Source organism: Thalassophryne amazonica, chromosome 9 (assembly GCF_902500255.1).
Source record: "Thalassophryne amazonica chromosome 9, fThaAma1.1, whole genome shotgun sequence".
In the NCBI taxonomy this organism is placed as follows: domain Eukaryota; kingdom Metazoa; phylum Chordata; class Actinopteri; order Batrachoidiformes; family Batrachoididae; genus Thalassophryne; species Thalassophryne amazonica.
The window spans coordinates 12,042,519-12,070,475 of NC_047111.1; the positions used below are offsets into that span (position 1 = coordinate 12,042,519).

General features: G+C 40.7%; 1 protein-coding gene and 2 long non-coding RNA genes across 4 annotated transcripts in view; 2 read left to right on the forward strand and 1 right to left on the reverse strand.

The window, feature by feature from the left end:
• Positions 1-9,213: 9,213 nt before the first annotated feature.
• Positions 9,214-27,671, reverse strand: LOC117516748. Its single transcript, XR_004562540.1, has 3 exons — positions 27,558-27,671; positions 15,180-15,184; positions 9,214-9,224 (listed from the first exon to the last, which is right to left on the reverse strand). It is a non-coding gene; the product is annotated as an uncharacterized LOC117516748 (long non-coding RNA).
• LOC117516749 lies at positions 18,967-19,120 on the forward strand. Its single transcript, XR_004562541.1, has 2 exons — positions 18,967-19,041; positions 19,085-19,120. It is a non-coding gene; the product is annotated as an uncharacterized LOC117516749 (long non-coding RNA).
• The window catches only part of dub (duboraya), a 46,587-nt gene continuing 39,956 nt past the window's right edge, over positions 21,327-27,957 (forward strand). For both annotated transcript variants that reach the window (XM_034177586.1, XM_034177587.1), the window contains exons 1-4: positions 21,327-21,494; positions 24,513-24,602; positions 26,990-27,058; positions 27,423-27,491. In XM_034177586.1, the coding sequence (XP_034033477.1) occupies positions 21,474-21,494; positions 24,513-24,602; positions 26,990-27,058; positions 27,423-27,491 (249 nt within the window). In that variant the 5' untranslated portion in view covers positions 21,327-21,473. The remainder of the gene's footprint in view (positions 21,495-24,512; positions 24,603-26,989; positions 27,059-27,422; positions 27,492-27,957) is intronic.

The window sequence follows — 27,957 nt, forward strand, 5'->3', positions numbered from 1 at the left end:
GGTGGAGATATTCTCTGGAGAGAAGGGGAATGAAAGTCAGTAGGAACAAGACTGAGTACATGTGTGTGAATGAGAGGGAGCCCAGTGGAATAGTGCAGTTACAAGGAGAATAAGTGGTGAAAGTAGATGAGTTTAAATATTTGGGGTCAATTGTCCAAAGTAATGGAGAGTGTGGTAGAGAGGTGAAGAAGAGAGTGCAGGCAGGGTGGAGTGGGTGGAGAAAGGTGGCAAGAGTGATTTGTGACCGAAGAACATCAGCAAGAGTGAAGGGGAAAGTTTACAAGACAGTAGTGAGACCAGCTATGTTGGACGACTTAGAGACAGTGACAATAACAAAAAGACAGGAGACAGGGCTGAACATGTTGCGATTCTGTTTGAGAGTGACGAAAATGAACAGGATTAGGAATGAACATATCAGAGAGACAACTCAGGTGGGTAGGTTTGGAGATGAACAGGATTTTCTTGCCTGGCATCCCCTCTTGGTAATTTTATGTGGTGAGCGACCTTGAACGCTCAGAGACTGACAGAACACTGACTTCAAAAACCAGATGTACTGAAAAGATGCCTTCATGGAATGAACAGAGAGTCACTACGACAGCACTGGGGTCTTGGAGCAAGCGTCCCACTCAATGTTGCAACCAAGAGCCCAGACATAGTGCCCCGCCTACATTTTAAGCCTATGCTCGGCCGACCTCCAGGTGGGTGGACCTTGCCCTATTGCATGGATCAGTACAGTTAAATGATTGGAGAGTGTTGCATTTGATATTGTGTGCGGATAACATGCTTGTGTTGTTCATCTGAATGGTATGTGTTATATCAAAATTTTGTGCTGCCTGTGTCAGAATACAGAATATTTCATGATGCCTGTTGTCCCAGATGGAGATACAAAGATCAGTTATGTACACTGTGTCATCAAGTGGACAAGCATCATGGAACATTCCATACAAAGTCAGAGGTAAGATTGAGATGGTTTGGACATGTGCAGAGGAGGGACCCAGGGTATATAGGGAGAAGGATGCTGAAGATGGAGCCACCAGGCAGGCGTAAAAGAGGGAGGCCAAAGGGGAGGTTTATGGATGTGCTGAGGGAGGGCATGCAGGTGGTTGGTGAGACGGAGGAAAATACAGAGTGAGATGGAAATGGAAATCTGCTGTGGCGCCCCCTAATGAGAGCAACTGGAAAAAGAAAAAGAAGATATATATCCTCCTCGCCCAACGGAAAACACCAAACAACACATGCAGAGCATAATTAAGACAATAATCACTAATTATTAAAGTTCAAAAGAGAGACGCCTCCTCAGCCGGGCTGGTTCTGGGACTCTCTACACAAACACAAGCAGAGCCACCAAACACAAACCCTGATAGACTAAACCAAATTATAAGAAAACAAAAAGAAAACTGTGATGCATCGGAAAAACAACCAAAAACCAGAGTAAACTGGAATGCTTTTTGTCCCTAAACAGATAGAACGTGGTTGCAGAATACCTGAGTACTGTGACCAACCCAAAGCTCAGGAAATCCTTGACCACGTACAGACTCAGTGAGCACAGCCTGGCCGCGGAGAAAGGCCACCACAGACAGACCTGGCTCCCCAGAGAAGACAGACCCACTGTTCACAACACCAGGTGGAGACCGAGCTGCACTTCCTGACCACCTGCCCGCTGCACCAAGACATCAGAGACATGAACAGAGACACAGATCACAAACACCCAAACAGACTATGAGAGCAACGTCGACAAACTTCACTATCTGTTGGCTGAAGGACAACAAACACAGCAGCAAGGTTTGAGACACGAAAAGAAGGAACAACGGACACAAACCACCATAAACCCAAAACAGGACATTAAACTGATATGTCACTTTATCTACGCAGAATATAACACAGTTTATAGGACAGAATATTTTACACAGAAAACTAAGACATTCTTTTAATTTTGTGAACACCATTGTGATAAAGGAGGGGATTGTGTTATTGTTTGCTGAAGTGCAGTATTTTATTTCTGCCACTGGGTGCCGCAAGTTTGTAAGCCGGCGGCTTTTGCTGCACCTCCTTGTTTTTTGTATAGTCCACGCCCAGTTTTTTCTTCTGTGAGTTCAGAATTCATCCCGGGCTAAAAAGGATGACAGCCTCCATTAAGTTTCCTTTTCCTGAGTTCAACGCTGATGAAGCTGCAAAGCTCAACAGGTTATGGGCCCAGGAGTAATTCAGAGGAGAAGAGAGCTAGTAGAAAGTCACATCGGACTGCGTGCTAACGGCTAACAGAAAGCATCACGGAGACACGAGGTGCAAGCAGGCAGCCTCGGCTCGTGTTTGACGGAGATCAATCAATCAATCAATCAACTTTTTTCTTGTATAGCGCCAAATCACAACAAACAGTTGCCCCAAGGCGCTCCACATTGCAAGGCAAGGCCATACAATAATTATGAAACACAGTCTACGTCTAAAGCAACATAACCAAGGGATGGTCCAGGGTCACCCGATCCAGCCCTAACTATAAGCCTTAGCGAAAAGGAAAGTTTTAAGCCTAATCTTAAAAGTAGAGAGGGTATCTGTCTCCCTGATCTGAATTGGGAGCTGGTTCCACAGGAGAGGAGCCTGAAAGCTGAAGGCTCTGCCTCCCATTCTACTCTTACAAACCCTAGGAACTACAAGTAAGCCCGCAGTCTGAGAGCGAAGCGCTCTAATGGGGTAATATGGTACTACGAGGTCCCTAAGATAAGATGGGACCTGATTATTCAAAACCTTATAAGTAAGAAGAAGAATTTTAAATTCTATTCTAGCATTAACAGGAAGCCAATGAAGGGAGGCCAACACGGGTGAGATATGCTCTCTCCTGCTAGTCCCCGTCAGTACTCTAGCTGCAGCATTCTGAACCAACTGAAGGCTTTTTAGGGAACTTTTAGGACAACCTGATAATAATGAATTACAATAGTCCAGCCTAGAGGAAACAAATGCATGAATTAGTTTTTCAGCATCACTCTGAGACAAGACCTTTCTGATTTTAGAGATATTGCGTAAATGCAAAAAGGCAGTCCTACATATTTGTTTAATATGCGCTTTGAATGACATATCCTGATCAAAAATAACTCCAAGATTTCTCACAGTATTACTAGAGATCAGGGAAATGCCATCCAGAGTAACGATCTGGTTAGACACCATGCTTCTAAGATTTGTGGGGCCAAGTACAATAACTTCAGTTTTATCTGAGTTTAAAAGCAGGAAATTAGAGGTCATCCATGTCTTTATGTCTGTAAGACAATCCTGCAGTTTAGCTAATTGGTGCGTATCCTCTGGCTTCATGGATAGATAAAGCTGGGTATCATCTGCGTAACAATGAAAATTTAAGCAATACCGTCTAATAATACTGCCCAAGGGAAGCATGTATAAAGTGAATAAAATTGGTCCTAGCACAGAACCTTGTGGAACTCCATAATTAACTTTAGTCTGTGAAGAAGATTCCCCATTTACATGAACAAACTGTAATCTATTAGACAAATATGATTCAAACCACCGCAGCGCAATGCCTTTAATACCTATGACATGCTCTAATCTCTGTAATAAAATTTTATGGTCAACAGTATCAAAAGCAGCACTGAGGTCCAACAGAACAAGCACAGAGATAAGTCCACTGTCCGAAGCCATAAGAAGATCATTTGTAACCTTCACTAATGCTGTTTCTGTACTATGATGAATTCTAAAACCTGACTGAAACTCTTCAAATAGACCATTCCTCTGCAGGTGATCAGTTAGCTGTTTTACAACTACCCTCTCAAGAATCTTTGAGAGAAAAGGAAGGTTGGAGATTGGCCTATAATTAGCTAAGATAGCTGGGTCAAGTGATGGCTTTTTAAGTAATGGTTTAATTACTGCCACCTTAAAGGCCTGTGGTACATAACCAACTAACAAAGATAGATTGATCATATTTAAGATTGAAGCATTAAATAATGGTAGGACTTCCTTGAGCAGCCTGGCAGGAATGGGGTCTAATAAGCATGTTGATGGTTTGGATGAAGTAACTAATGAAAATAACTCAGACAGAACAATCGGAGAGAAAGAGTCTAACCAAATACCGGCATCACTGAAAGCAGCCAAAGATAACGATACATCTTTGGGATGGTTATGAGTAATTTTTTCTCTAATAGTCAAAATTTTGTTAGCAAAGAAAGTCATGAAGTCATTACTAGTTAAAGTTAATGGAATACTCAGCTCAATAGAGCTCTGACTCTTTGTCAGCCTGGCTACAGTGCTGAAAAGAAACCTGGGGTTGTTCTTATTTTCTTCAATTAGTGATGAGTAGAAAGATGTCCTAGCTTCACGAAGGGCTTTCTTATAGAGCAACAAACTCTTTTTCCAGGCTAAGTGAAGATCTTCTAAATTAGTGAGACGCCATTTCCTCTCCAACTTACGGGTTATCTGCTTTAAGCTACGAGTTTGTGAGTTATACCACGGAGTCAGACACTTCTGATTTAAAGCTCTCTTTTTCAGAGGAGCTACAGCATCCAAAGTTGTCTTCAATGAGGATGTAAAACTATTGACAAGATACTCTAACTCCCTTACAGAGTTTAGGTAGCTACTCTGCTCTGTGTTGGTATATGACATTAGAGAACATAAAGAAGGAATCATATCCTTAAACCTAGTTACAGCGCTTTCTGAAAGACTTCTAGTGTAATGAAACTTATTCCCCACTGCAGGGTAGTCCATCAGGGTAAATGTAAATGTTATTAAAAAATGATCAGACAAAAGGGAGTTTTCAGGGAATACTGTTAAGTCTTCTATTTCCATACCATAAGTCAGAACAAGATCTAAAATATGATTAAAGTGGTGGGTGGACTCATTTACTTTTGAGCAAAGCCGATAGAGTCTAATAATAGATTAAATGCAGTGTTGAGGCTGTCATTCTCAGCATCTGTGTGGATGTTAAAATCGCCCACTATAATTATCTTATCTGAGCTAAGCACTAAGTCAGACAAAAGGTCTGAAAATTCACAGAGAAACTCACAGTAACGACCAGGTGGACGATAGATAATAACAAATAAAACTGGTTTTTGGGACTTCCAATTTGGATGGACAAGACTAAGAGACAAGCTTTCAAATGAATTAAAGCTCTGTCTAGGTTTTTGATTAATTAATAAGCTGGAATGGAAGATTGCTGCTAATCCTCCGCCCCGGCCCGTGCTACGAGCATTCTGACAGTTAGTGTGACTCGGGGGTGTTGACTCATTTAAACTAACATATTCATCCTGCTGTAACCAAGTTTCTGTTAGGCAGAATAAATCAATACGTTGATCAATTATTATATCATTTACCAACAGGGACTTAGAAGAAAGAGACCTAATGTTTAATAGACCACATTTAACTGTTTTAGTCTGTGGTGCAATTGAAGGTGCTATATTATTTTTTCTTTTTGAATTTTATGCTTAAATAGATTTTTGCTAGTTATTGGTGGTCTGGGAGCAGGCACCGTCTCTACGGGGATGGGGTAATAGGGGGATGGCAGGGGGAGAGAAGCTGCAGAGAGGTGTATAAGACCACAGCTCTGCCTCCTGGTCCCAACGCTAGACAGTCACAGTTTGGAGGATCCCAAAAAATTGGCCAGATTTCTAGAAATGAGAGCTGCTCCCTCTAAAGTGGGATGGATGCCGTCTCTCCTAACAAGACCAGGTTTTCCCCAGAAGCTTTGCCAATTATCAATGAAGCCCACCTCATTTTTTGGACACCACTCAGACAGCCAGCAATTCAAGGAGAACATGCGGCTAAACATGTCACTCCCGGTCTGATTGGGGAGGGGCCCAGAGAAAACAACAGAGTCCGACATTGTTTTTGCAAAGTTACACACCGATTTAATGTTAATTTTAGTGACCTCCGATTGACGTAACCGAGTGTCATTACTGCCGACGTGAATTACAATCTTACCAAATTTACGCTTAGCCTTAGCCAGCAATTTCAAATGTCCTTCGATGTCGCCTGCTCTGGCCCCCGGAAGACAATTGACAATGGTTGCTGGTGTCGCTAACTTCACATTTCTCAAAACAGAGTCGCCAATAACCAGAGTTTGATCCTCGGCGAGTGTATCGTCGAGTGGGGAAAAACGGTTAGAGATGTGAACGGGTTGACGGTGTACACGGGGCTTCTGTTTAGGGCTACGCTTCCTCCTCACAGTCACCCAGTCAGCCTGCCTTCCCGACTGCACGGGGTCTGCCAGGGGGGAACTAACGGCGGCTAAGCTACCTTGGTCCGCACCGACTACAGGGGCCTGGCTAGCTGTAGAATTTTCCACGGTGCGGAGCCGAGCCTCCAATTCGCCCAGCCTGGCCTCCAAAGCTACGAATAAGCTGCACTTATTACATGTACCGTTACTGCTAAAAGAGGCCGAGGAATAACTAAACATTTCACACCCAGAGCAGAAAAGTACGGGAGAGACAGGAGAAGCCGCCATGCTAAAACGGCTAAGAGCTAGTAGCTACGCTAAGCTAGCGGATTCCCAAACAGGGAATCCGACACTAGACAGGCTGTGGAGCAGCACAGGTAACGCACGACAACAGTGCTAAAATAAAATAAAAATCCACTAGACAGGCTGTGGAGCAGCACAGGTAACGCACAACAACAGTGCTAAAAAATAAAATAAAAATAAAAATCCACTGGACAGGCTGTGGAGCAGCACAGGCAACGCACGACAACAGTGCTAAAACAAAATAAAAATCCACTAGACAGGCTGTGGAGCAGCACAGGTAACGCACGACAACAGTGCTAAAAAATAAAATAAAAATCCACTGGACAGGCTGTGGAGCAGCACAGGTAACGCACGACAACAGCGCAAAAAAAAACAAAAAAAAAAAAACTGATGATGAAACTGATGACTGATGAGATGAAACTAAGTATGAACTGTAGGAGACTAAAGTGATCGGACATCTGCATTTATTAGGATTAAAGGATACGGTTCTGAAAGAACCCAGCGGCGACGCCGAGGTAGCGGCAGATAGTAAGAAGAATGCTGATGCGTATGCCGAGTTGATTCAACTTTTGGATGATAAGAGCCTCTCCTTAATTATGAGAGATGCACCAGACAACACGAGAAAGGCGTTAAAAATACTGAGAGACTACTACGCTGGGAAGGGGAAGCCCCGCATTATCACCTTGTACACCATGCTGACGTCACTTCAGAAGACGAGCAGCGAGACGGTAACAGACTATATAATCAGGGCAGAGACCACCATCACGGCTCTGTGAAATTCAGGCGAGACTTTGGGGGATGGTCTGCTGATTGCCATGATATTAAAAGGACTGCCTGAGAGCTTTAAACCTTTCTCAATACACGTGGCACACAATGAGGACAGTTTAACATTTGCAGAATTCAAAACAAAACTGCATAACTTTGAAGCCACAGAGAAGCTGACAGCTGCAGGTCTCACTGACAATATAATGAAGACTGTAGTGAGAGCCGGGCGGGAGCCCGCCAAGTCAAGTGCACGGGACAAAAACAACGATGTAGACCTTGCTTGTTTCAAGTGCGGCATGATAGGTCATCGAGCCAAAATGTGTCGGCGAAAGACATGGTGTAGTTATTGCAAGACTAACACCCACAGCAATGCCACTTGTAGACGTAAAGAAAACAAGATGGAGCGAGGAAAGTTGCAGATGAGAGCGGCAGTGGATCAGGAGACACAGCAGATTATGCATTCAGGATCAAGGACGCAGACATCGGGGTTCAGCAGCCAGCACGCAGCATCAAGGAAAAGGGCCTGATGGTTGATACTGGCGCTACTTCCCACATTGTTCCCGATATCGACAAGTTCAAGAGTTTTGAGCACATGTTCAAGCCAGAGATGCACTGAGTGGAATTAGCAGGCGGCACCCTGTGCAGAGGTGTCGCTCAACGTAAGGGGAATGCAGAAGTGTTCCTGGTGGACAATACAGGACAGCAACGCTGAGAGACGCACTGTTTATACCATCTTACCCCCAAGACATCTTTTCAGTGAAGTCAGCCACTGCTCACGGGGCAACGGTAACATTTAAACAGGACAAGACACACTGATGCATAAAGATGGTACCAAGTTTAATATTCATGTGTATGGAAAATTGTATTACTTGCACACTGAGTTTGAGGATAGTGATAAGTGTAATACTTGTCATCACATACAGATGTGGCATAAAATACTAGGCCACTACAAATATGATGATGTACTAAGACTACAAAAGGTGGATGATGGTATGCAGATTAAGGAAAAGGCTGTTAAGCCTGATCAAGAGTGTGAGATATGTATTCAGGGAAAGTTTGTACAAACCAGAAGTAGAGACCCTGACACAAGAGCAGAGGCCCCGTTACAGATAGCACACACAGACTTAGCAGGTCCAGTACCAAATGAATCTATTGATGGATACAAATATGTGCAGTCATTCACTGATGACTATTCAAATGCAGTGTTTGTAGACTTTCTTAAGACAAAGAGTGATACGGTACAGGCAACCGAAAAGTTTCTAGCAGATACTGCACTTTATGGAAAGGTAAAATGCATCAGGTCTGACAATGGTGCAGAGTTCATGTGCAAGGACTTCCAGACACTGTTAAGGAAAAATGGTATCAAGCATGAAACGACAGCCCCTTATTCACCTCACCAAAATGGTACCGCTGAGAGGGCTGGCGTACTCTTCTTGAAATGGGCAGATGTATGCTAATTGAAAACAGCTACCCAAGTGCCTTTGGAACTATGCTGTTCAAACAGCAGCCATACAACCCCTGGCAAAAATTATGGAATCACTGGCCTCGGAGGATGCTCATTCAGTTGTTTAATTTTGTAGAAAAAAAGCAGATCACAGACATGACACAAAACTAAAGTCATTTCAAATGGCAACTTTCTGGCTTTAAGAAACACTATAAGAAATCAGGAAAAAAATTGTGGCAGTCAGTAACGGTTACTTTTTTAGACCAAGCAGAGGGAAAAAAAATATGGAATCACTCAATTCTGAGGAATAAATTATGGAATCACCCTGTAAATTTTCATCCCCAAAACTAACACCTGCATCAGATCTGCTCATTAGTCTGCATCTAAAAAGGAGTGATCACACCTTGGAGAGCTGTTGCACCAAGTGCACTGACATGAATCATGGCTCCAACACGAGAGATGTCAATTGAAAGAAAGGAGAGGATTATCAAACTCTTAAAAGAGGGTAAATCATCACGCAATGTTGCAAAAGATGTTGGTTGTTCACAGTCAGCTGTGTCTAAACTCTGGACCAAATACAAACAACATGGGAAGGTTGTTAAAGGCAAACATACTGGTAGACCAAGGAAGACATCAAAGCGTCAAGACAGAAAACTTAAAGCAATATGTCTCAAAAATCGAAAATGCACAACAAAACAAATGAGGAACGAATGGGAGGAAACTGGAGTCAACATCTGTTACCGAACTGTAAGAAACCGCCTAAAGGAAATGGGATTTACGTACAGAAAAGCTAAACGAAAGCCATCATTAACACCTAAACAGAAAAAAACAAGGTTACAATGGGCTAAGGAAAAGCAATTGTGGACTGTGGATGACTGGATGAAAGTCATATTCAGTGATGAATCTCGAATCTGCATTGGGCAAGGTGATGATGCTGGAACTTTTGTTTGGTGCCGTTCCAATGAGATTTATAAAGATGACTGCCTGAAGAGAACATGTAAATTTCCACAGTCATTGATGATATGGGGCTACATGTCAGGTAAAGGCACTGGGGAGATGGCTGTCATTACATCATCAATAAGTGCACAAGTTTACATTGATATTTTGGACACTTTTCTTATCCCATCATTTGAAAGGATGTTTGAGGATAATGAAATCATTTTTCAAGATGATAATGCATCTTGCCATAGAGCAAAAACTGTGAAAACATTCCTTGCAAAAAGACACACAGGGTCAATGTCATGGCCTGCAAATAGTCCGGATCTTAATCCAATTGAAAATCTTTGGTGGAAGTTGAAGAAAATGGTCCATGACAAGGCTCCAACCTGCAAAGCTGATCTGGCAACAGCAATCAGAGAAAGTTGGAGCCAGATTGATGAAGAGTACTGTTTGTCACTCATTAAGTCCATGCCTCAGAGACTGCAAGCTGTTATAAAAGCCAGAGGTGGTGCAACAAAATACTAGTGATGTGTTGGAGCGTTCTTTTGTTTTTCATGATTCCATAACTTTTTCCTCAGAATTGAGTGATTCCATATTTTTTCCCTCTGCTTGGTCTAAAAAAGTAACCGTTACTGACTGCCACGATTTTTTTTTTCTTGATTTCTTATAGTGTTTCTTAAAGCCAGAAAGTTGCCATTTGAAATGACTTTAGTTTTGTGTCATGTCTGTGATCTGCTTTTTTTTTTCTACAAAATTAAACTGAATGAACATCCTCCGAGGCCGGTGATTCCATCATTTTTGCCAGGGGTTGTAGTATGCAACAGATGCTTTAATAAGCGAACAGGGAAGACCCCTTACCAGATGCTGACAGATAAAAAGCCAAACTTATCCAAAATGCAGAAATTTGGATCTGTATGTTACACAAACAAACAGAACCAGGAAAAGCTCGATTCCAGGTGTGATCAGGGATTTTTCATTGGTTGTGACAAAAACAGTCCTGCTTATTTGGTTTATCATCCTGACTCTGAGTAAGTCCCTTCGGCTGCTCCCTTGTTTGCACTTGGGGTCGCCACAGCAAATCCAAGGTGGATCTGCATGTTGAATTGGCACAAGTTTTACGCCGGATGCCCTTCCTGACGCAACTCCACATTACATGGAGAAATGTGGCAGGGGTGGGATTTGAACCCGGAACCTTCTGAACTGAAACCAAGCACATTAACCACTTGGCCAACACCCCTGCCTCTGAGAAGGTTCAAAAACAAAGTGATGATGAAGACAGAGTGAGATATCCTACCACTGATAGTTACACAGGAAGTCTACGAGAACACTGAGCTGAGTATGAGAAACAAAAATCCACAAGATGGTACTTCAGATGAGTATGACCAAGAAAGGTCGAGTGAGACAATAAATGAATCTACAGGTGAGAGGTCCCTTTAAGGGATTTTGTAACTGACGATGGTGATAGTGATGGGGCACATTTTAACACTGATTACTGTTACAGAACCATGTGCAACATTCCACATATGTTTGAGGAAACTATGGAGTCAGCTAACTCCAAACAATGGATGAAGAAATCCAATCATTAAAGGAGAACAGCACATTTACTCGGACTACTCTGCCAAAAGGCAAGAAAACAGTGGGGGGTAAATGATTTGATTCTATTAAGAGTGACACTGAGGGCAAAGAGAAGTACAAAGCAAGGTTTGTCACAAAGGGTTACAGCCAAAAGATGGGACTGATTATGGTGAAACTTTCTCCCCAACAGCCAATTTGACAAGCATAAGAGTATTGTTACAAAAAGCAGCACAGGAGAACCTGTGGATCCACCAAATGGATGTTAAAACAGCTTATTTACATGCTCCCATTGACTATGAGATCTACACAGATCAACCAGAAGGTTAAAAAGAAGGGGAAGGTCTGGTGTGTAAGCTGGAGAAATCTTTGTACGGCCTAAAACAGTCAGGGTGAAACTGGAACAGTGACTGTCTAAGTGAAAATGACTTCACACAAAACCCAGCAGATCACTGTGTCTGTGTCAAGGAAGGAGAACATGGAAAGGTGATTATGATAATCTGGCTGGATGATCTGATTATTGCCGCCAGCAACGAAGAGGTGATGGTGGATGTGAAAAAGATGCTTTCAGAAAGGTTCAAGATGAAAGATTTAGGGAGACTTGAGCATTTTTACCTCCGCCAAGGAGGTTATGTTTTCGGTCGAGTTTGTTTGTCTGTCTGTCTGTTTGTCAGCAGGATAACTCAAAAAGTTCTGAACGGATTTTGATGAAATTTTGTGGAGTGGTTGGAAATGACAAGAAGAACAAGTGATTAAATTTTAGTGGTGATCCGGATCACAATCCGGATCCAGGAATGTTTTAAAGGATTCTTCACCATTGCGGGATAGGGGGAATTTTGACATTCTAGTTTCTAAGTCCACAAAAACAAGGCAGAAAGGCTTGAAAAAAATTAGGGTGTAACATAGTCAAATGTTCTATCAAACAACAAAGTTTGGTGATGATCGGATCCAGATTCCGGATCTGGAATATATCTCAGAATATGCAAAAATATGGGGAAAATAGAAAATGTGTCAGTGTGAGGTGACAAATGAAGCTAGAGATGCACAACTAACACCAAACTGTAGCTGAATCTGTACTGATTCAGTAAGGTGTCATCAGATTTGATGTAGCTTCAAATGTTATGGAGCTAGATCCAGAAGAAAACCGCCATTACCGAAAAATCGTTTTTATACAATAACTTTTGAACTAATAAAGACATAAAAGTGATTCCAAGTTCTAGTGGTATGTTTTCATGGTCAAGGATGTCAAATATAAAGGAAAGAAAAGTGTATGTATCATAGTTTTGGTTGTAACACTGAATTGTTGAATAGATCACTGTGCCAAGGAGGGAATCTCTTTAGGGTCAGTGACCCTATGGCCTTGTGTAGCACATGCAACACTTAAAAAATAGTTCTATTTCAGAATTTACTGTTATTTATTTAGAGACGTGTTTCATAAATTTCATAAATTCATATATTTGCAGTTTAGTTGAATAATAAATTGAATTTTGTCTCATTTGTTTTTGTCTATAAGCACATGCAATATCAGATGCACATGCAGATGACAGTAGCTTCTGGGAAAGGTACAAGTTGCGATAAACTGTGATGCCAAGTGCTAAGGATACATGCTATCCAGTCACAGCAGATGAAACTTTTTTACTAGCAAACATCATTGTTAGACTTTTTTAGGTTCAATGATTCCACGGCGTGTAGATGTTATGGCGTCAGTGAACACATGGCCTTGGCGGAGGTTTGCACTCTGAGTGCTTCTAGTCTTGGTACTGATTTCATTCAGTCTGATGAATGTGTGAAGATGTTACAGGAAGCACATGTCAACAGGATACTGGAAAGGTTTAACACGCAAAACTGCAAACCCAGGGGAAGTCATTCATTCATTCATCTTCTACCGCTTAGTCCAATTAAGGGTCGCGGGGAGCTGGAGCCTATCCCAGCAGTCATAGAGAGCGAAGCGGGGTACACCCAGGACAGGACGCCAGTCTGTCGCAGGGCCACAGACACACACACACACACACACACCTACGGACAATTTAAAGACCCCAATCCACCTAACACGCATGTCTTTGGATGTGGGAGGAAACCGGAGCACCCGGAGGAAACCCACGCACACACGGGGAGAACATGGAAACTCCACACAGAAAGGCCACGGGAATTGAACCCACGACCTTCGCGCTGTGAGGCAACAGTGCTAACCACTATGCCACCGTGCTGCCCCCCAGGGGGGCTCCTTGTGATCAAAAACTGTTACACAGAAGATGCTGTCAAGATGTGTGATGTTAAGATGTACAGAGAGGCTGTGGGCAGCCTTAGATATCCATCAACATGTACATGTCCAGACTGAAGTTTTTTTATGGTAAACAAGCTATCACAGCACTTTTGTGAAACAACGGAGGACCAGTGGGTAACTGTAAAACATGTCTTAAGGTACCTCAGAGGCACCGCAAACAAAGAGTTGTGTTTCAGAAAAAATGATAGTGAGAAGTTGGGCCTGGTAGCCTGTAGTGATGCAGACGGGGCATCTGATACCACTGACAGATGCAGCACCACAGTTACTGTGTGAGCCTGAGTAAGAACAGTTCTTCAGTTTCATGGAAAAGTAAGAAACAACCTACAGTCACGCTCAACCTGTGAAGCAGAATACAGTAGTGTTCAGAATAATAGTAGTGCTATGTGACTAAAAAGATTAATCCAGGTTTTGAGTATATTTCTTATTGTTACATGGGAAACAAGGTACCAGTAGATTCAGTAGATTCTCACAAATCCAGCAAGACCAAGCATTCATGATATGCACACTCTTAAGGCTATGAAATTGGGCTATTAGTAAAAAAAAAAAAAGTAGAAAAGGGGGTGTTCACAATAATAGTAGCATCTGCTGTTGACGCTACAAACTCAAAACTATTATGTTCAAACTGCTTTTTTAGTAATCCTGTGAATCACTAAACTAGTATTTACTTGTATAACCACAGTTTTTCATGATTTCTTCACATCTGCAAGGTATTAATTTTGTTGGTTTGGAATCAAGATTTTGCTTGTTTACTAGTGTGCTTGGGGTCATTGTCTTGTTGAAACACCCATTTCAAGGGCATGTCCTCTTCAGCATAAGGCAACATGACTTCTTCAAGTATTTTGACATATCCAAACTGATCCATGATACCTGGTATGTGATATATAGGCCCAACACCATAGTAGGAGAAACATGCCCATATCATGATGCTTGCACCACCATGCTTCACTGTCTTCACTGTGAACTGTGGCTTGAATTCAGAGTTTGGGGGTCGTCTCACAAACTGTCTGCGGCCCTTGGACCCAAAAAGAACAATTTTACTGTCATCAGTCCACAAAATATTCCTCCATTTTTCTTTAGGCCAGTTGATGTGTTCTTTGGCAAATTGTAACCTGTTCTGCACATGTCTTTTATTTAACAGAGGGACTTTGTGGGGGATTCTTGCAAATAAATTAGCTTCACACAGGCATCTTCTGTCACAGCACTTACAGGTAACTCCAGACTGTCTTTGATCATCCTGTAGCTGATCAATAGGTGAGCCTTTGCCATTCTGGTTATTTCTCTGTCCATTTTGATGGTTGTTTTCCGTTTTCTTCCACGTGTCTCTGTTTTGTTTTTGTTTTTTTTTGTCCATTTTAAAGCATTGGAGATCATTGTAGATGAACAGCCTATAATTTTTTTGCACCTGCGTCTAAGTTTTCCCCTCCCCAATCAACTTTTTAATCAAACTACTCTGTTCTTCTGAACAATGTCTTGAACGTCCCATTTTCCTCAGGCTTTCAAAGAGAAAAGCATGTTCAACAGGTGCTGGCTTCATCCTTAAATAGGGGACACCTGATTCACACCTGTTTGTTCCACAAAATTGACAAACTCACTGACTGAATGCCACACTACTATTATTGTGAACACCCCCTTTTCTACTTTTTTTTTACTAATAGCCCAATTTCATAGCCTTAAGAGTGTGCATATCATGAATGCTTGGTCTTGATGGATTTGTGAGAATCTACTGAATCTACTGGTGCCTTGTTTCCCATGTAACAATAAGAAATATACTCAAAACCTGGATTAATCTTTTTAGTCACATAGCACTACTATTATTCTGAACACTACTGTATATGACTCCAGCATCTACAATGCAGGAGTGCATCTACACAGAGCAGCTGGGTGATTCTTTAACTACGGGCACTATTGGCCTTGTAAATGTAATTTCCACCACACCATTGCCTTACATTATAAAGCGCCTTGGGGCAACTGTTTGTTGTGATTTGGCGCTATATACATGTGCTCTGATGTCACTGTTTATCTCCATAGAAACTAACCAAACAATCTTTCATACAAACTGTTAAAAGCGACATTACAGTGTTGTGGTGGAAATTACGGCAATAGTGTGGGACAACTACATTTTGTTTAAAAAAATCACAACAGTTGTATGACATTGAATACCCCAATTATGTTTTGATTATTTTACTGATATTTTATTCAGAGATATTTTAAAACATTAGAAAGAAACTTTTCTTTACCATTCATTTTTATCATTGAAGATCAAAAGTCTGGGTGTGGGACAAGCACAAAATGGCAATATTTGCATATAATGATGCTGAAAAAAGGTGAAAAACTCATCATAGACTACTAGAACAAATTTCTTAACACACTTTCATTGTAAAGATAACTATAAAAGTGTGAAATTTCCCCTTTTTTCTGTTTTTCATACAATATGATCAAAGGACATAAGTGCCCGTAGTCTAAGAATCACCCAGCTACTGGAAAGCATTGATGACTACAAATACACACGAACAGTAGTGTATGAGGACAACCAGGGGATGACTGTCGTGGCCAGAAACCCTGTAAGCAGGCAGAGATGCAAACATGTGAACATTAAATATCATTTTATAAGGTCCACTGTAAACGAGGGGAAAGTGACTGGTATATTGCACTACTGAAGAGATGGTCACAGACATTATGACCAAACCTGCCACAAAATCAAAACTGAAAAAGTTTGCAGGTATTTTGTTTGGCGTTTTAAAAGGGTGAAAGAGACCCACATCTGTATCACATCTTGATGTGTGTGATTTTGTTGATATTTTTACAACCTGAGTTCAAGTGGGGTGTTAAGAGGCATTCTTTTCATTTTGTGAACTCAGTTGTGATAACGGAGGGGATTGTGTTTGCCAAAGTGCAGTATTTTATTTCTGCCACTGGGTGTCGCAGGTTTTTAAGCAGCGGCTTTTGCTGCGCCTCCTTGTTTTTTGTATAGTACACACCTAGTTTTTTCTTCTGTGAGTTCAGAGTTCATCCCGACGTACAGTTCCAGTTATATTAGTAATAAAGGTCGCCAAAAGGGCTAAAAAGGATGACTGCCTCTGTCAAGTTTCCTTTTCCCGAGTTCAACGCTGGTGAAGCTGCAAAGCTCAACAAAAATACAATTTTTACTATATTTCAATCCCACATAACCTGTTTACACATTTATTTACTGTAGAATATTGTTAACTGTATGTACATCTACTTAGTTTTTATTGTTTTGTTCTATGTAACAGTTTGTCATTTTCCCATGTCAATAAAACTCCAGTGAAATTGACAGACAGACAGACAGACAGAAAGTGCTCTTGTTTTCTTTATTCTTTCTCCACTTCCAAAGAAATCCAATTAATGAACTGAAATCATGGAAACCCATTTTTCCAATCATCAGATTACTGACGTAAACACGAGAAATGATCTTATTACACTTATCTGATTATTATGGTCATGTACACATGGCCACTGAGGTATTACCTCGATTTACAGAATTTGATAGTTTTTCACTGACTGTGGTGATGAAACTTATAACTTCTGCTAAAATTACAACCTCTTTATTTGATCCTACACCAACAAAACTGTTTAAGAACCTGGACTCTTGCTGGGCCATAGGTCCAGCAAGAGTCCAGGTTCAGGTCACTCTGTACTGGAAATGATTCATCACTCATTAACCTCTGGATCTGTTCCTAAATGTTTTAAATCTGCAATGATTAAACCATTACTTAAGAAATCCAATCTTGACCCTAGTGTATTGAAAAACTATCGGCCGATATCAAATCTATCATTTTGCTTTAAAGTTCTGGAAAAAGTGGTGTCACAGCAGCTCATGGACTGTCTTACTTAGAATAATGTTTTTTAGCCACTGCAGTCTGCTTTTAGAAAATATCATTCCACAAAGACGGCTCTTACTAAAGTGGTGAATGATCTTCTGGTTACAATGGATTTGATTGATTGATTGATTGGACACCACTACGGTTCTGGTGCTGTTAGATCTCAGTGCTGCATTTGATACCGTGGATCATCATATTCTACTTGATAGGCTGGAGAATAATTTTGGGATTACTGGGAGTGCCCTTGCATGGTTGACGTCATACTTGACCAGTTGTTCTCACTGTGTTTTGTACAGTAACACTACCTCTAACCTTACTGACATGAAATTTGGGGTTCCCCTTGGGCACATATTGCAGCACTTTGTGATTACCTTTCACTGCTGTGCTGATGATACTCAGTTATACATGCCGATAACTACTGGTAATCTCACCACATAAAATCCTTAGAAGATTGCCTTGTATCAGTGAGAAGTTGGATGTCTAGAAACTTCCTACTTTTAAGCTCTGATAAGACTGAAATGATGGTTCTTGGTCCAGTGAGACAGCGGCATCAATTTGACCAGTTAATACTTAGCCTAGGCTCGTGTGTCATACATCACACTGACAAAGTGAGGAACCTTGGGGTAATTTTTGATCCTACGTTGTCCTTTGACCTCCACATTAGAAATATTAAGAGGACTGCTTTCGTCCACCTGTGAAATACGAACTATTTACCTTTGAGAAACTTCAAAACCACTTTGTTAGACCTCAACTTTCCAAACCACTGATTAGACCTGGTAAAACATTTTGCCTTGTAACATCATAAAGGAAAACATTCAGGCTCTATGACATCATAAAGTAAAACCTAGTATTCCAGGACAGGACATCCTAAATTAAACTCGTTTTGGTTTTCTGTCCTGTTAGATAGTTCACATGTCTCAAAAGAACATGAACAAACTTGAATATTTTTTAAATCTCCTACTTATTTCTAAATAATGAACTTCGCTGCGTCCACAGCAGGAACAAAACAGCAAACAAAGTGAAACTCCCAGCATACCGAGCGGCGACTAAAGTGGTGAGCAAGTGAGAGAATTTAAGTGTCAGACTCTTTCCGTCTGTCACTCGCTCCTTCTAAATATAACCCGCTCACACACCGACAGACACGCAGGATGGAGGTAAGAGCTGAACGTTTCTCTGACTGTCACTTTACAACTGTTCTTGATTTGTCTCCTGTTTGAGTCCACATCAAAACCACACGTCAGGAAACCATTTCCTGAAACAATTTTCTGAAACCGTTTCTGAAACGATCCAAATCTTAGCAGCGACTCATCGCCACGCCAGCTGAAACGACCACACCAACTGATGTCAGGACCTCACCGACTGTGTGAAAGAGAAGGGTAGTAAATTAAGAAGGGATCAAATGATGAGTCATGTTCATTAAGAGTGTAACCAATGTGGCGTGTAAACAATGAGGAATGTAAACAATGTGGTGGGAAAATTAACAACAGTAACAATGTGATGTGTAAACAATGAGGCATGTAAATGATGTGGTATGTAATCAATGAGGTGTGTACATGATGAGGCTTGTAAATGAGATGTGTAAACTAAGAAGAGTGTAAATGATGTAGTGTGTAAATAATATGGCATGTAAACGATGTGGTGTGTAAACAATGAGGCATGAAAACAATGTGGTGTGAAAATTAAGAAGAGTGTAAACAATTTTGCATGTAAACAATGTGGTGTGAAAATTAAGAAGAGTAACAATGTGGTGTGTAAATTAAGAAGAGCAACAATGTGGTGTGTAAATTAAGAAGTGTAAACAATGAGGTGTGTAACTGATGTGGTGTGTTAACGAGGCATGAAACAATGTGGTGTGAAGATTAAGAAGAGTAACAATGTGGTGTGTAAATTAAAAAGAGTAACAATGTGGTCTGTAAATTAAGAGTAACAATGTGGTGTGTAAATTAAGAAGAGTGTAAACAATGAGGTGTGTAACTGATGTGGTGTGTAAACAATGAGGCATGAAACAATGTGGTCTGAATATTAAGAAGAGTAACAATGTGGTCTGTAAATTAAGAAGAGTAACAATGTGGTCTGTAAATTAAGAAGAGTAACAATGTGGTCTGTAAATTAAGAAGAGTAACAATGTGGTGTGTAAATTAAGAAGAGTGTAAACAATGAGGTGTGTAACTGATGTGGTGTGTAAACAATGAGGCATGAAACAATGTGGTGTGAAGATTAAGAAGAGTAACAATGTGGTGTGTAAATTAAGAAGAGTAACAATGTGGTCTGTAAATTAAGAAGAGTAACAATGTGGTGTGTAAATTAAGAAGAGTGTAAACAATGAGGTGTGTAACTGATGTGGTGTGTAAACAATGAGGCATGAAACAATGTGGTGTGAAGATTAAGAAGAGTAACAATGTGGTGTGAAAATTAAGAAGAGTAACAATGTGGTCTGTAAATTAAGAAGAGTAACAATGTGGTGTGTAAATTAAGAAGAGTGTAAACAATGAGGTGTGTAACTGATGTGGTGTGTTAACGAGGCATGAAACAATGTGGTGTGAAGATTAAGAAGAGTAACAATGTGGTGTGTAAATTAAAAAGAGTAACAATGTGGTCTGTAAATTAAGAAGAGTAACAATGTGGTGTGTAAATTAAGAAGAGTGTAAACAATGAGGTGTGTAACTGATGTGGTGTGTAAACAATGAGGCATGAAACAATGTGGTCTGAATATTAAGAAGAGTAACAATGTGGTCTGTAAATTAAGAAGAGTAACAATGTGGTCTGTAAATTAAGAAGAGTAACAATGTGGTGTGTAAATTAAGAAGAGTAACAATGTGGTGTGTAAATTAAGAAGAGTGTAAACAATGAGGTGTGTAACTGATGTGGTGTGTAAACAATGAGGCATGAAACAATGTGGTGTGAAGATTAAGAAGAGTAACAATGTGGTCTGTAAATTAAGAAGAGTAACAATGTGGTCTGTAAATTAAGAAGAGTAACAATGTGGTGTGTAAATTAAGAAGAGTAACAATGTGGTGTGTAAATTAAGAAGAGTGTAAACAATGAGGTGTGTAACTGATGTGGTGTGTAAACAATGAGGCATGAAACAATGTGGTGTGAAGATTAAGAAGAGTAACAATGTGGTGTGTAAATTAAGAAGAGTAACAATGTGGTCTGTAAATTAAGAAGAGTAACAATGTGGTGTGTAAATTAAGAAGAGTGTAAACAATGAGGTGTGTAACTGATGTGGTGTGTAAACAATGAGGCATGAAACAATGTGGTGTGAAGATTAAGAAGAGTAACAATGTGGTGTGAAAATTAAGAAGAGTAACAATGTGGTCTGTAAATTAAGAAGAGTAACAATGTGGTGTGTAAATTAAGAAGAGTGTAAACAATGAGGTGTGTAACTGATGTGGTGTGTTAATGAGGCATGAAACAATGTGGTGTGAAGATTAAGAAGAGTAACAATGTGGTGTGTAAATTAAGAAGAGTAACAATGTGGTCTGTAAATTAAGAAGAGTAACAATGTGGTGTGTAAATTAAGAAGAGTGTAAACAATGAGGTGTGTAACTGATGTGGTGTGTAAACAATGAGGCATGAAACAATGTGGTCTGAATATTAAGAAGAGTAACAATGTGGTCTGTAAATTAAGAAGAGTAACAATGTGGTCTGTAAATTAAGAAGAGTAACAATGTGGTGTGTAAATTAAGAAGAGTAACAATGTGGTCTGTAAATTAAGAAGAGTAACAATGTGGTGTGTAAATTAAGAGTGTAAACAATGAGGTGTGTAACTGATGTGGTGTGTAAACAATGAGGCATGAAAACAATGTGGTCTGAATATTAAGAAGAGTAACAATGTGGTCTGTAAATTAAGAAGAGTAACAATGTGGTATGTAAATTAAGAAGAGTGTAAACAATGTGGTGTGTAACTGATGTGGCATGTAAACAATGAGACATGAAAACACCGTGGTGTGAAAATGAAGATGAGTGAAAACAATGAGGTATGTGATATGGTGTGTAAACAATGAGGCATGTAAATGATGTGGTATGTAATCAATGAGGTGTGTACATGATGAGGCTTGTAAACAATGAGATGTGTAAACTAAGAAGAGTGCAAATGATCTAGTGTGTAAATAATATGACATGTAAACGATGTGGTGTGTAAACAATGAAGTGTGTAAATTAAGATGAGTGTAAACAATGAGGCATGTAAATGATGTGGCATGGAAATTCAGTGTGTAAAGGTGTGTGACAGATATGGCGGATGGACGATGTGGAACGTAAATGATGTGGTGTGAAAATGAAGGCATGTAAACAATGTGGCATGTAAATTAAGTGTGTAAAGGTGTGTGACAGATATGGAGATGTGGCATGTAAACAATGTGGCTGTGGTGTTTAAATGATGTGGTGTGTAAATTAAGAATAGTGCAACAGTGTGGTATGTAAACTTGGAGGTGTGTAAATGATGTGGAATGTATATGATGAAGCTTGTAAACGATGTGTAAATAATGAGATGTGTAAACGATGTGGTATTTAAATGATGTGGTGTCTAAATGATGTGGAAATGTGATCACCTTAGTATTTCCTGTTTTTCTTGTTGTTTAATGCTGACAAATTATACTGTATTTGTTGTCTTTCTGATGCCTGATTCTGTTTTTTTCTCCCTGTTTAAGGTGCAGCTCCATCCAGAGATGGGTGTGGTGTCTGTTTCTGTAACCCTCCTGTCCTGTGCACCAGCAACATTTCCTGTATATTCGTTTTGTAAATTGTTCTGTAATTTATGTCTGTATCATGGCCCAAGTAGAAGGTCACCCCTTTGAGTCTGGTCTGCTTGAGGTTTCTTCCTCAGAGGGAGTTTTTTTTTCTTACCACTGTTGCTCTGGGGGTTAGTAAGGTTTGACCTTACCTGTGTGAAGCACCTTGAGGCAACTCTGTTGTGATTTGGTGCTATATAAATGAAAATAAATTTAAATGTGGTGTGTAAATGATGTGGTCTTTAAATGATGCAGCATGTAAATGAGCATGAGTTTTATGTGAGAAATGACAGGATGTGCACGGGCTCACATGCACAGGAAGAGGAAGCGGTTCAACGGTTGTTTTTGGGTGTCGCACTGTGGAAAGGTGTTTTGTGAAATGTGCTGTTGGGTCACTGACAGTTTTCACACTCCAAAAAAAAAAAAAAAAACAACAACAAAAAAAAAAACACACATACACACACACACACAAAAGAGCAGCAACGTTGGAAAAAAGTGATTTTAAAAATCGTGCGTCCTGTCAGGCTTTGGCGGGTTTATTTATACAACCCCTGGCAAAAATTATGGAATCACCGGCCTCAGAGGATGTTCATTCAGTTGTTTAATTTTGTAGAAAAAAGCAGATCACAGACATGACACAAAACTAAAGTAATTTCAAATGGCAACTTTCTGGCTTTAAGAAACACTATAAGAAATCAAGAAAAAATATTATGGCAGTCAGTAACGGTTACTTTTTTAGAGCAAGCAGAGGGAAAAAAAATATGGAATCACTCAATTCTGAGGAAAAAATTATGGAATCACCCTGTAAATTTTCATCCTCAAAACTAACACCTGCATCAAATCAGATCTGCTCATTGACATTGACCCTATGTGTCTTTTTGCAAGGAATGTTTTTGCAGTTTTTGCTCTATGGCAAGATGCATTATCTTCTTGAAAAATGATTTCATCATCCTCAAACATCAGAAAAGTGTCCAAAATATCAACGTAAACTTGTGCATTTATTGAAGATGTAATGACAGCCATCTCCCCAGTGCCTTTACCTGACATGCAGCCCCATATCATCAATGACTGTGGAAATTTACATGTTCTCTTCAGGCAGTCATCTTTATAAATCTCATTGGAACGGCACCAAACAAAAGTTCCAGCATCATCACCTTGCCCAATGCAGATTCGAGATTCATCACTGAATATGACTTTCATCCAGTCATCCACAGTCCACGATTGCTTTTCCTTAGCCCATTGTAACCTTGTTTTTTTCTGTTTAGGTGTTAATGATGCCTTTCATTTGGCTTTTCTGTATGTAAATCCCATTTCCTTTAGGCGGTTTCTTACAGTTCTGTCACAGACGTTGACTCCAGTTTCCTCCCATTTGTTCCTCATTTGTTTTGTTGTGCATTTTCGATTTTTGAGACATTGCTTTAAGTTTTCTGTCTTGATGCTTTGATGTCTTCCTTGGTCTACCAGTATGTTTGCCTTTAACAACCTTCCCATGTTGTTTGTATTTGGTCCAGAGTTTAGACACAGCTGACTGTGAACAACCAACATCTTTTGCAACATTGCGTGATGATTTACTCTCTTTTAAGAGTTTGATAATCCTCTCCTTTGTTTCAATTGACATCTCTCGTGTTGGAGCCATGATTCATGTCAGTCCACTTGGTGCAACAGCTCTCCAAGGTGTGATCACTCCTTTTTAGATGCAGACTAACGAGCAGATCTGATATGATGCAGGTGTTAGTTTTGGGGATGAAAATTTACAGGGTGATTCCATAATTTTTTCCTCAGAATTGAGTGATTCCATATTTTTTTCCTCTGCTTGGTCTAAAAAAGTAACCGTTACTGACTGCCACAATCTTTTTTTCTTGATTTCTTATAGTGTTTCTTAAAGCCAGAAAGTTGCCATTTGAAATGACTTTAGTTTTGTGTCATGTCTGTGATCTGCTTTTTTTCTACAAAATTAAACAACTGAATGAACATCCTCCGAGGACGGTGATTCCATAATTTTTGCCAGGGGTTGTATAAACATTATTTCCTATAATGTAACCGATTTTTAAAAAATATATATAAACGCTCTTTCCGTCAGATTGTTTTTATTGTTTGTTGCGGGTGTTTTTCTGAGCCCTCATCCCGTCCCCACGTGTCCTCACACAGACGGATGAACGGAGTGTGTGTTCCTGCAGGGGGCGTGGCTTCATTATCTGCTGAATGTCAGCAATGTGAAGCCTTCGTCTGAAAATGGACCAGGATCAAGTCGGCAGCTGTGACTGTGGAGCTCAGCCGCGGTTCTGAAGGTCCATGAGGTCATGTCCTCACTGTTAGAGCCGAGCAGCTGAACACTCACAGACACAAACGTTAACACTCATGAGTAGAATTTCATGTGAAGCCGCTGGAACCTTTCAGGGAACATGTTCTGGCTCTCGGGAGGCGACGCGTGCTTCAGAGCATTTGCTTATCTGTGGCGCTGACCGCCGTCCCTCCTTTCCTTCAGGAGAACGTTGCATTGCGGCAATCGGTGGCAGAACTCGCTGGAAGGTTCAAGGCCTCAGCTCCGCCCCCTGATGCTGCTGGGAACAAAGCGGTGAGTAATTACATCTTCCTGTTCTGGGTCGGAGCTTCTTCAACAAAGCACCATGTAGTCAGTCACAAACTGCACTTAAGTTTGAGGTTCTTGGGGAAGTAGGTCCAAGAACCACCTCCTCTGGACCACACTGGTGTCTTTTCACATACTTTGCAGTTCTTCGTTTTCATCAGAGGGACTTGTTTAAGGTTCTTCAGGCAGGAACCTGGAATGGCGACCTTTTGTTAGCATTTGTTGCTAAGCTACCAGCTGCTTCAGGGTCACATGAAGCAGTTTTCATGAAACTAGTTTCTCTTCAATCTGGATCAGATCCAGATTACAGAAAGGTTTGAATAAACAAAGAAAACTCCCCAAATTGGGAGCCATGGCTTCATGTATTTGTTGGACTCGGTCTGACAGACACCAGAGAGAAGTCGTGGTTGGTTTAGTTTAGTTTAGTTTGAAAAGGTGCTCTGAGTTTTTCTCTGCCACTAGATGTTGCTCCAGTGTTACGTCTCTCAGCCTCAGGATCAGCCTTTACACACACACACACACACACACACACACACACACACACACACACACACACACACACACACACACACACACACACACACACACACACACACACACACACACACACACACATATTAAATGTACCCGACCTCTGATTTAAGCTTTTTTACTCAAATGCCAGAAAAGCCTTTTTTTATGAGAACTTGATGTCGCGTGCTAAAAATTTATTACAATTTTTATTACAGAGATTAGAGCATGCCATAGGTATTAAAGGCACTGCGCTGCGGTGGTTTGAATCATATTTGTCTAATAGATTACAATTTCATGTAAATGGGGAATCTTCTTCACAGACTAAAGTTAATTATGGAGTTCCACAAGGTTCTGTGCTAGGACCAATTTTATTCACTTTATACATGCTTCCCTTAGGCAGTAGTATTAGACGGTATTGCTTAAATTTTCATTGTTACGCAGATGATACCCAGCTTTATCTATCCATGAAGCCAGAGGACACACACCAATTAGCGAAACTGCAGGATTGTCTTACAGACATAAAGACATGGATGACCTCTAATTTCCTGTTTTTAAACTCAGATAAACTGAAGTTATTGTACTTGGCCCCACAAATCTTAGAAACATGGTGTCTAACCAGATCCTTACTCTGGATGGCATTACCCTGACCTCTAGTAATACTGTGAGAAATCTTGGAGTCATTTTTGATCAGGATATGTCATTCAATGCGCATATTAAACAAATATGTAGGACTGCTTTTTTGCATTTACGCAATATCTCTAAAATCAGAAAGGTCTTGTCTCAGAGTGATGCTGAAAAACTAATTCATGCATTTATTTCCTCTAGGCTGGACTATTGTAATTCATTATTATCAGGTTGTCCTAAAAGTTCCCTAAAAAGCCTTCAGTTAATTCAAAATGCTGCAGCTAGAGTACTGACGGGGACTAGAAGGAGAGAGCATATCTCACCCATATTGGCCTCTCTTCATTGGCTTCCTGTTAATTCTAGAATAGAATTTAAAATTCTTCTTCTTACTTATAAGGTTTTGAATAATCAGGTCCCATCTTATCTTAGGGACCTCGTAGTACCATATCACCCCAATAGAGCGCTTCACTCTCAGACTGCAGGCTTACTTGTAGTTCCTAGGGTTTGTAAGAGTAGAATGGGAGGCAGAGCCTTCAGCTTTCAGGCTCCTCTCCTGTGGAACCAGCTCCCAATTCAGATCAGGGAGACAGACACCCTCTCTGCTTTTAAGATTAGGCTTAAAACTTTCCTTTTTGCTAAAGCTTATAGTTAGGGCTGGATCAGGTGACCCTGAACCATCCCTTAGTTATGCTGCTATAGACGTAGACTGCTGGGGGGGTTCCCATGATGCACTGTTTCTTTCTCTTTTTGCTCTGTATGCACCACTCTGCATTTAATCATTAGTGACCGATCTCTGCTCCCCTCCACAGCATGTCTTTTTCCTGGTTCTCTCCCTCAGCCCCAACCAGTCCCAGCAGAAGACTGCCCCTCCCTGAGCCTGGTTCTGCTGGAGGTTTCTTCCTGTTAAAAGGGAGTTTTTCCTTCCCACTGTAGCCAAGTGCTTGCTCACAGGGGGTCGTTTTGACCGTTGGGGTTTTACATAATTATTGTATGGCCTTGCCTTACAATATAAAGCGCCTTGGGGCAGCTGTTTGTTGTGATTTGGCGCTATATAAAAAAATTGATTGATTGATTGATTAAAAAATAAAAAGTTTGTCTCATGAGAGTACTTTGAGGGTAAATTTGAGGGAAACCACTTAAAAAACTATCTTCAGTTGACTCTGCTTACAAGTGTGAGACTGGGTTTTGAGTGTGAACTGGTTTCAGAGGGGTATTTTCCTGTGGTGTGTTTGTTTCAGGATACGCCGCTCCGGCGACGGCCACCTCGCTCCTTAGAGCTTCCTGAAATCCACAGAGATGTTCAGCAGGTCAGTGAACCCAAGTATAGTAATAATGATGACAGGCTCCTCCCTAAAACGACAGTACAGGAGCTATTCACCTTATTCAGGACGTCAGGGTGGGCGGGACTGTATAAGGTGAATAAGCCAGTGAGTTCCTCCGACCATGTGATGAACCCTGACCTAATGCAGGTCAAAGATCACCAGATCACGATTCTTGGACCCTAACCACGACAATCTGACTTTAATCTGCTTTACAAAGGTGTCACTTCAGTGGAACATGTAACTTCCAACATATACAAAGTGGGCGGAGCTACATTCTTTCAAACATTCACACAACATAAAGTGAGCATGTTTTACATCATTGTTGACTGTTGTGTTTGTGTGTCCAAAGTCTTCAGGTGTCACCACGACTCTTCCCACCAAAGCCAAAAGGAACTCAGCACTTATAGAGAAGCTTCAGGTGAGTCCACGATTCTACTGGCACCTCCTGCTGGTCTGAAGAGCTGCTGCAGCAACATCTTCTAACATCCATCTCTTTGTCTAGGCTAACATCCGTCTCTTTGTCTAGGCTAACATCCATCTCTTTGTCTAGGCTAACATCCGTCTCTTTGTCTAGGCTAACATCTCTTTGTCTAGGCTAACATCCATCTCTTTGTCTAGGCTAACATCCTTCTCTCTTTGTCTAGGCTAACATCCATCCCTTTGTCTAGGCTAACATCTGTCTCTTTGTTTAGGCTAACATCCATCTCTTTGTCTAGGCTAACATCTGTCTCTTTGTCTAGGCTAACATCCATCTCTTTGTCTAGGCTAACATCCTTCTCTCTTTGTCTAGGCTAACATCCATCTCTTTGTCTAGGCTAACATCCTTCTCTTTGTCTAGGCTATCATATGTCTCTTTGTCTAGGCTAACATCCTTCTCTCTTTGT